At 40.9% G+C, this 10,440-nt stretch overlaps 1 protein-coding gene across 1 annotated transcript; it reads left to right on the top strand.

Annotated features, from left to right (window-relative positions):
- The first annotated feature begins 676 nt into the window (after window positions 1-676).
- On the top strand, window positions 677-8,587 carry LOC118078717 (vomeronasal type-2 receptor 26-like). The gene is made up of 6 exons (XM_060281817.1): window positions 677-804; window positions 1,813-1,990; window positions 2,708-3,562; window positions 5,939-6,166; window positions 6,832-6,958; window positions 7,686-8,587. Exons 1-6 carry the CDS (start codon window positions 728-730, stop codon window positions 8,585-8,587), a joined length of 2,367 nt encoding a protein of 788 aa, XP_060137800.1. The 5' UTR covers window positions 677-727.
- Window positions 8,588-10,440: the final 1,853 nt, after the last annotated feature.

A 10,440-nucleotide genomic window follows, 5' to 3' on the forward strand; every position in this document is an offset into this window, starting at 1 on the left:
TGCTGGGCAGCCATTGAAGATTGGCTGTGTGGGTCTAAGGATTTATGACCCACTAATGAACTTTACAATACTACATTTACTACAACAGTCCCTGGTTGTACAAAGTTGAGAATATAAATATCATCTGCTCCTAACTATGATAGTTACATCCACATAGTTTCCTGCTACAAATTGCACTATCTGGGACCCTTAATTCCCATAACACAATCAAATGATCACACGAGCTGGATGATTGCAGCCGTCACATCTAAGTGCCTGTAAATCTCAATGATATTATTATCCTCTCTGTAATTATGAAATTAAGCATGGAAGCTTCGTTTCCACATATCAAGGGAGCTGCAAATATGAGCTGTATTATTAACAATGAAGATAGGAGGGTGCTGTGAATATTGCCTGTACAATTCCAAGGTGTAACAAGAGATAGCCAGGGCTTGGTCAGGCTAATAACAGATGCTTTACACTGCACAATCTGACTCACAAATCAATGTAGTGTTGACTTAAGTTAGGCTACCCAACACAGCAAAGGACTTACTGAAAGAGAATGTGGGGACAGGGGAATTTAGGCAGAAGAGGAATTATTTCATGCAAGATAGTTGGATTTGTCCTATTGCTACCAGTGCTTCTACTTCAGGGGATGTGCAAGATTCCTAACACCTGGAGCACATGCAGTCCCCTACCTTTTCTTCACAAGTATTACCAGCCAGGAGACCTCATCGTTGCTGGTATTATGTCTCAGATCTCCATATTATTCAACCCAATAGAGTTCGATAAATGTCCTTCTAATGACCTCTTTGATGACATTGTGTAAGATTTGTTTTGTAAAAACCTCTGGTGCCATATGTTGTTATATTAATTTTCTCTAGGAGTGCCAGGCCCATAGTTCAGTGTTAGATCCAGTGAATGAGAGGACATATTCCTTTGCCCAATAGTTGCATCATCCCTGTAGCTAAACCATATTAATCATCATCTGTTATCCTTTTAGTTGTGACAGGCATAAATCTAATATCGGCTTAAGGAGTTTCAGGACTTTTGTTGTTGTTGTTTAGTCGTTTAGTCGTGTCCGACTCTTTGTGACCCCCTGGACCATAGCACGCCAGGCACTCCTGTCTTGCACTGCCTCCCGCAGTTTGGTCAAACATGTTCGTAGCTTTGAGAACACTGTCCAACCGTCTCGTCCTCTGTCGTCCCCTTCTCCTAGTGCCCTCAATCTTTCCCAACATCAGGGTCTTTTCCAAGGATCCTTCTCTTAGTTTCAGGACTGCAATACCTCAAAACTGCCAGGCCCCATATGAACTAACCCAGACCATGCAATCATCACCTGAGGCCTTTCTTTGTGTGCCTCCTTGACAAGAGGTTCAGGGCCTTTTTCTGCAGTGGCTCCCCATTTGTAGAATACTCTGCTGAAAAAGGCTCACCTGGTGCCTTTGTTACATTTCTTTAGGTGCCTTATGTATTTTTGTGTTTTTATATTGTAAACTACCCTGTGATCCTTGGATGAACACATGTATAGAAATTTAATTTAAAAAATAACTAGATTTAAACACAATGGTTTAGAGCCGGAACCTTTGCATGTTAATATTCCTCCAGATTTACCTGAATTGAGATTGATCAGTATGATAGTATTGGTTCAGCTGAGGTGTGGCAATTGTCCCATGCAGAAGGAAATCACTGTGTTATAGCATGTAACTATTATTTCAGGGTTATGACACAGCTCTACCAACATATTCTGGCATTAGTATTTGCTGTAAAAGAGATCAATGCAGATGTCCAAATCTTACCCAACCTCACCCTGGGCTTCCACATCTACAACAGCCATTTTAGTCAAAGCTGGACCTATCGTGCTGCCTTGGAACTCCTCTCTACGTACAGCAGATTCATCCCCAACTACAAGTGTGACACCCAGAATTATCTAGCAGCAGTCATTGGAGGTCCGAACTCTGAGGTTTGTCTTCATATGGCAAATATACTGAGCAACTACAAGATTCCACAGGTAACATTCTCTCAGAGGTGTCTCCTGATAGTAAATTACCCAGACCATTCGGTCTTTTTTTCAGGCCAAAGGATGGAACTTTGCAAGTGCCGATGATCAGATGTCCCTTCGCAAATGTTACTGTGTTGATCCTTTGTCCGTTCTTTTTCATTTGTTTCTCCCCTTGTTGCTTAATATGTAACGTTATTAACTGCCTTGGAAACAAATGATGATGAATTTGATAAATATATTAATACAAATAATTGAAATAAGCTGGCTGAGGGGATACAGGAAGGTGTCCTTCAGATGTTATTGAAATCCAACTTTCATCAGCCCCAGCCAGCAAGGGCAATGTGCTCATAGATTATGGGAATACTTATCCTACAATGGAATATGGTGGAAGCCCTGTTATGCCAGTGCAATGTATGACATGACACTACCATGAAAGGTAACTGAGAATAATTTCTTGAGTAGATTGCCACAACCCTCGACCAGAATATATACTATGTGCTACTACAATTTCACCGGTTATAACTTTTTTCTACCTTTTTGTGGATTGCTCAGTGTACCTGTACCTTTGAATTATTTAAGTTTGAGGAAAAAGCAAGTTCCCATGTCAGCAACACTCCCTCAAAACAAAATCTGAAATCTAGATTGTAGTCAATACAAGTTAACATAGAAAAACACTGCATACTTAAATAAAATTTCTCATCTCCTCATTTCCTGTCATTAATTTAGCTCGTATATGGTCCTACTCCAATGAGAAATATTAAAACTGAAGTCGCTTTCTATAACCAAATGTTCCCAAATATAGACCATCAATATGAAGGGATTCTGAAGTTACTGCTACACTTCAGATGGCTATGGACTGGTGTGGTGATTGTGAATGATGAGAATGGAGAGAGATTTCTACAGAGTGTGGTTCCAAAATTTATTCTGAGAGGAATCTGCTTTGATTTCATAGGAAGATTTCCATCCATTTCTTATTCTAGTGGTATTACGGACTTGGTTGCAGATGGGCTCAAGACATTTAATGTTGCCATGAGAAGTACTGCTAATGTGTTGATCATTCATGGGGAAATTGATTCCATGACACTTTTGAGAATGTCTCCTGATATTTCAGAATATGAAGATATACCAATAAAGGCTACAGGTAAAGTTTGGGTCATGACGGTTCAGATGGATTTCACATCACTTCCCTTTCAGAGAGATCAGGACATAGACTTCCTCCATGGTTCCCTATCCTTCACCATTCACTCAAAGGAGGTCTTGGGATTCAAGGAATTTGTTCAGATGAGAAATCCCATTTTGGAAAAAGAAGATGGCTTTATGAGGATATACTGGGAAAAGGCATTTCAGTGTCATTTCGTTGACTCTGAGGAAAATATGCAGGATGGAGATATTTGCACTGGGGAGGAGAAGCTGGAGGCTCTTCCTGGCTCTATTTTTGAAACAAGCATGACTGGCCACAGCTATAGCATCTACAATGCAGTCTATGCTGTGGCACATGCCATGCATGTCATCCATTCATCTAAATTCAAGCACAGAGTGGATGAAGGGTGGCTGAAGCTTTGGAATCAACAGATGTGGAAGGTAATATCTGTTTGGTTTCTTGAATAATCAAAGTTACTTTCGAGCCGGTCTAATGTCAATATTGTCTGTTTAAGAAAAACAGGTGCCGGTAATTTCTGTTTAATTGCTCACAGGCATGGGCTCCACTCCATGTAAATAAGGCTCTGTTGGAAAGCATTTTGTGTGGTAGTTGTGTGGGAGTATGGTGGGAGATTTGGAGAGGTTTGAAGGGTCGGAATGTGGGTATGTAAAGTTGCTGGGAGAGAAAGTGTTTATCTTTAGTTTAAAGTCTCTTCCGAGTCAGTTTGTTTTTCTGTTAAAGAAAGCCAACCTTTTGTTTTTCTTCTGTATACTTTGAAGGTATACTGCTAGTCAGGGGTTTCATGCTAGATTGGTCTTTAAACACTTGGTGGTGTATTTTAGCCAATTCAACTTCTGTTTGCGTATTTTGTTTTTCTATAAACTCTGCGTGAAGCGTACTTTGTAGGGCCACTGGGAAACTGGGGTATATGATTTATGTTGGCACTCTTAATACCCAGTTTTCCCCAATATTATATCGCAATAGTATCATGAGCACAATAATGCAGGAATGCTTACCATAGCCCTGGGAACATAGCTGCCAAGTTATCCCTTTTTTACAGGGATTTTCCCTTATGCTGAATAGGCTTCCTCTCAAGAAAAGCAAAAACTTGGCAGCTATGCCTGGGAATAGTAATAGAAATAAAGAATCCAGAGTGTTTCTACCAAGGGTGGTTAGCATCTAAAGACATGTGACATTGAAAACATACTGTAGCTCACTGTTGTGTGAATATGTTTTACATCTGCCAAGAGAAGCTGCTAGGGACCGCACTCAGGACTGTGACTGACTCATACTGAATGGGATTAGGTCTTTCTCACTAATAGGAGATTACACCAGAGGTTTTTTTTCTCTCTCTCTCTCTCTCTGTCATTGCTCTTAATGAAAAGAGCTTATTAAAAAAAAACCGTTAGTGAAATTAAATGCCCATTTGTATGTAGAGAAAGAGAATATACAGGAGTTGATTGTTCCACATTCACTAATTTAAGGCCATGAGAAGATCCTGCTGGACCAGGACATTGGCCCATCTAGTCCAGCATCCTTCTTCATCAAAAGGAGATGATGGTGATGTAGTGCTCAATGACTTCTATTACATCCATTACTGGTCTTTATGAATCTTTTGAAGGGCCCATTGCTCACATCCCTCAAGTAGGAAAGTTAATCATCAACCTGTTATATTTACTTATGAAATACCCTTCTTTTCCCATCTTTCCCCCTGCCTAATTTAGCTTAGCTGCTTGGTGAGAAATAGCTTCTTTAATAATAGTGCTGGGGAAAAAGTTTATTTCAACCAAAATGACCATTTTGCCAGTTTCCAAGAAGTCCAGAAATAAACAGTAAATTGCAAGAAGTCAGGCCATTTTGGCAGTCTTCAAGAAGTGTCATGGAAATACTTCTGTCTCTAGTCCTAAGGCAGGGATGGGGAACCTTCAGCCCTCCAGATGTTTCTGAACTGCAACACCCATACTCCAAGCAAGCATAGCCAATACCTGTAGGTCCCGCGGCCTACAACTACAAAGTCTACCTAGAAGTCTATGTGGTTGTACATGCTTTGCATTCCATGCATTCATATAGACTCAAAGGCAAAATGACAGTGGATGAAGAAATACATTTCAGAATGAGCGGTTGTAGACGGTAATGTCCCGAGCATGCTAAAAGTGGAGTAGAAATGGTGATGGATCAGTCCAAAGGCTTCCCAAGGCAGCCAACTTGATACATGTAGGAAGTGCTCAATCAGGACATTATGGCAATAGGCCACTCCCAACAGTCTGGTGTTCAGAGGCACAATGCCCCTTTTTCTGGAGCAAGTATATAGTCATTGTGGCTTATAGCCATATATATATCTAATTTCGTCCATGACTTTGTCTAATCTCCACTGCTCACCAGATGCAAAGGAATAAAGAGAGAATCTAGATTCTCTGGGAAGTCCAAAAGGTGATAATGTTAAGCATGGAGCAGGATTTTTTCCTGCTTCTGCCTTCCACCACATCACTGTTATAAATGTACTAGTGGCTATACCATTCTGACCTGTTCAGTGGCTGCCCAGTCATTTCCTTCATTAGTACTACTGTTACATTTTATTATTGTAGTTTATTACTGTATCTGTTTATCGTATGTATCTCTCAATGTTCCTGCAATAAGCTCAAGGTGGCCTATAGTCCTCTTCCTCCATTCATATCCATTCTTCCTTGGTATAAAGCTTTTAAACAAATTCAGTAATCGAGTGTGAATGATCACCAGCCTTTTGTATATCCATATGAATTGGCTGTCTTTTATTTTCTTTCTTTTTCTACTCATTTTCCTGGAAAAAAAAACCCCAGCTCAACCACTTTGTTAAAAGCATCTCATTTAATAATAGTGGTGGGGAAAAAGTTTCCTTCAACCGAAATGGAGAGTTAGAGTCTGGATTTGATATTATGAACTGGGTTACATTTCCAAACCAGTCCTTTCGGAGAGTGAAAGTTGGAAAGATCGACCCCATGGCTCCCCAAGAAGAAGCGTTCAGCATTAGTGAAGAAGCCATTGTGTGGCCCAGCTGGTTTAACCAGGTGAGATAAATTCATATTTTGTAGCTTATCCATCACTTCTGCAATGATTTACACTTCAGATACTGACCTAGCTCTGTGCTATGTTCATCCATGTGCTTAATGTAGGAGTCAGGGCATGGCTGTAGAGCTCTTCCATGTTTTGCCAATTAAGTAACACTCATTAAATGCACTATTGCACTGCTACCACCAAATTTGCCACCTGGGAAAAAAGTAAAACTTTATAAATTTACAGGTGGCCATCTTCATGTAGGGCAAGGCAGCATAAGGATTCCTTCTATCACAATGGGGCTTGCTTGTTTCCTTTCCCTACCCAAATCTGTGAAATATGACTCTCCCTTCCCTTGGCCCACATCAGTGAAGTAGGCAAGGGTGTCTGTTTGCCTGGGTAACCCAGGAGCTCGACACACACCACCCAGGTTTGGTACTGCTAATGCAGCGGTTCAACTTTCCCCCCAGAGATGTATTACATTGGATGATAATAACAACAACAGTTGCCTCCATCTGTGGAGACAGAGCAAAGCCATCATGGCAAGTAGCCATTGATTGCCCCTTCCTATTTGTCTCTTGCCTCTTCCACCATAAAATGAGATAGTTCAGCAAGTTAACAGAATATAATACACTATATTGCAAAATAGAAAACATTATCCTCTTACATTTTTGGACAGGCACAACCCCTTTCTCTTTGTAATGCCAATTGTCCTTTGGGTTATCAGAAAACAAAGAAGGAAGGGAAACCATTTTGCTGCTATGATTGCATTACATGCCCGGAAGGGAAGATTTCCAACCAGACAGGTAAGAGAGAGGATGTATACAGCCTTTCAAATATACTGACATTAAGATGTTAAGACTCTCACTTCCCTTCCGGGGTTCAGTTGTTCAGGAAATTCAGGAAAGTTGTTCAGAATTCAGTGAAGGTTGTGGTTCCTGATATGAGGATATATCCTGATATATTCAATAATATCAGTCCAAGCCATAGACATCTGGTAATTATGTACACCAAAAAGAAGAATAAATGAAATGAATCACCACTCAGATGAAGGAGGTATCATAAGCTGAAGGAAACTGAAACTTTCAGAAATATGAAAGAACATCAGGGGAAAGCTAACGGTGCAATAGCCTCCCTCTCTTAAAAACAAGACCCAAGAACCATCTTTCATAATTCAGAGAAGTGCTAAAACTGAAACACAACTGTGTTCCAGTTGACATATTAGTCTGGGAAGTTCAAATCATGTTGGGATGTTAAAAAATGTGAACAAGTAAAATCTGCTAGAATCGTGACCGTAAGTGACAACATTGAGCTTCAGGAGCTGAGTTGGGTCCTAAGATCTAGGGGGTGGGGGGGTGGGACATTAACCATTCCTGAATATGGCATTTTGCTAATAATATAATTACATGAGAAGTGTGGCCGATTATTTTTCAGATATCAAGCTGGCAGCCCTTATTTCAGGTTTTGTTGTTTTCATTTTGATCAATTTCGTATTATGCGTGTAGTTGTGCTCCTACAGCTTTTCTTTTTCAGACATGGATGAATGCTTTCAGTGCCCACCAGATCATTACCCAAACATGGAAAAGGATTCATGCTTGCCAAAGGACATACATTTCTTGTCTTATGGTGAACCACTGGGGATCTCTTTGACCTGTTTTGCTCTTTCCTTATCCTTCCTTACAGCTTTGGTGCTTCCGATTTTCATTAAGCACCGAGACACTCCCATAGTCAAAGCCAACAACCGCAACCTCTCCTACACTCTCCTCATCTCCCTCTTGCTTTCTTTCCTTTGTGCTTTGCTATTCATCGGTCAACCTGAGAAAGTGACATGTCTCCTTCGACAAACAGCTTTTGGCATCATCTTTTCCGTGGCTGTTTCTTGTGTGCTGGCCAAGACAATCATTGTGGTCCTTGCTTTCATGGTCACCAAACCAGGATCTGACATGAGGAAATGGGTGGGGAAACAACAGGCCATTTCCATTGTTCTTTCCTGTTCCTTGATTCAAGCTGCTCTTTGTACTGTGTGGCTGGCAACTTCTCCCCCATTCCCAGATTTAGACATGCACTCAATGAGTAAAGAAATTATTCTGGAATGTAATGAAGGGTCAGTCACCATGTTCTACTGTGTCTTGGGGTTTATGGGCTTGCTGGCCATTGTCAGCTTCTCTGTAGCCTTCCTAGCCAGGAAGTTACCTGACAGTTTTAATGAAGCCAAGTTTATTACCTTCAGCATGCTGGTATTTTGCAGTGTGTGGCTGTCCTTTGTTCCAACATATTTAAGCACAAAAGGAAAATATATGGTGGCTGTGGAGATCTTCTCCATCTTGGCCTCCAGTGCTGGTTTACTAGGCTGTATATTTTCCCCAAAATGTTATATTATTGTAATGAAGCCAGAGCTGAACAGCAAGGAGCAGTTAAGAAGACGAAATCAGTGAAGCATCTAAAATTCTATGGCCCTGGTCCATCTTAATTTGAATCTACGCAAAGGGATTTAAGCCAGCCACAACTGATTAGTTCAACTGGATTGCAGTTTAGATTACAGTTTCTCCCTTTATTCCCTCATTAGGCAGTACATATACATCGCAACATATGGATTGAATAGAGGAACCATCCTATGGTAATATAAACTCCCTACCCGAAGTCTGCCAAGCAAACAAGAAATGGGAGCCAAAAGCTTTCTTTCCTAGGTCTGACAAATGTAGTGGCATAATTATCTGCCACCTTGAGTGGATATGAAGATACCCCTCCTTAGGAGCTATCCTATGTTTATTCATTATTTTTTCTCCACATCAGACAGCCAAACAACATATAGCAAACACAAGAATGTAAGCTTTCCCGTTCCATTTTGAATGTTACAGCATTGCCATTTATTTCCTGAATGCAACAGTACAAACAATAAATCAAAGTGATACAGAGCCCAGGATTTGTGGGAGGTTTATTTTGTCTGCCTACATGCAAATGGGCCGTTTCGTTTGACTAGTTGCTCTTTGGAGAGCAAAAGCTCTGAACTCCAGAAAACTCCTGCCCCAACACTTTGAGTTGTATCCGACTGCTTCATCCAATGAGTGCAAGCATTTTTGCTTGTACAATGGATTTTCTCCCATCTCCTCACCCTGTGTGGGCCTCATACTTTACCAATCTGCTCCAGAGTGTCAGGGGAGGGGGAACCTAGAACAGATTTAGAGTTCAGATGGGGGAGGGGAAATCAAACCTTTTATAAAAGGAAATGAGAAAAAGGTTCGGGAGGAGCCTTCCAGCTGCCTGTCACATGTGGGGTCAGAGGCAAAAGTGTGAGCAGCAACAAATGTCAGTTTTGCGTTTGTACACTAGTACCTGCACATACTCACAAGTCAAGTAAGGGGAATTGTCGGAGTTCAAGGACACATTCCAGTGAGGCGAAATATATCCAAGTGTGGAGCTGGCTAGTAAGGGGTTTCACCTGGCGAAAATTCCAAATATCAGCATAATATTCAGCTCCCAGATCTGGAATTCCCAAGCCCTGTTCCCAAGCTAGAAAGGTCTGCACTCAGCAACCTGTCTAGCTCTACTGATGAGTGCATTTCATCTAGCAGAACTTTTCATCTTGTGTTTTTCCCCAGAACGGCTTGTTTGTAGGTATAGCTTGGGTTTAATGATCCGGCTTGTATGATGCTGTATCTACACCATCTATTACAGCCACCATATAGTCAGCAGGGTGTTGTGGTTAGATCAGTGGTTGTTTCTACTGTTTCCAAGAGGTGTGATACTATTAATGTAACCTGGCTATATTTATTACACTAAAATGTTGCTTTTTCTATGTTGTTATATTTGCTATTCTGTTGTTCTTTTATTCTGAAATTGTTCTTGACACTGTTGATTTTGAGATGTGTTCCTGTATTCTTGTAGTTAGCTACTTGGAGTAAGATTCTTTCAGTGGAAGTGCAGTGTACAAATAAAATTATGAATGAATGATTGAACTGTACTTTCAGTCTTTCCAGGACAGATGTTAAGCTAACCAGTCTATAATTCCTAGGGCCTTAAGGTCCATTGAAGCCAAACTCATCTTAAGTGAACTTGGAAGTTTCTGCAGTACAGCCCTGGGCAGGGAATGAATAGTCCCTGGCAGACATTATAAGATGGGCAACATCTGGAATGGGAAGAGGTGGACAGTCAGCTGGGATGACGAGTTGCTCCTTGCTCTCTGGGTATCTCATTAAAAATCAAGAGAAGTCCTACAGAGAAGATGCAGGAGCAAAAAGTTAATAAAGGACCCACAATGGGGATGAGGGAAGTCCATGGGGATCTATGG

The sequence above is a fragment of the Zootoca vivipara genome, chromosome 13 (assembly GCF_963506605.1).
Source record: "Zootoca vivipara chromosome 13, rZooViv1.1, whole genome shotgun sequence".
In the NCBI taxonomy this organism is placed as follows: domain Eukaryota; kingdom Metazoa; phylum Chordata; class Lepidosauria; order Squamata; family Lacertidae; genus Zootoca; species Zootoca vivipara.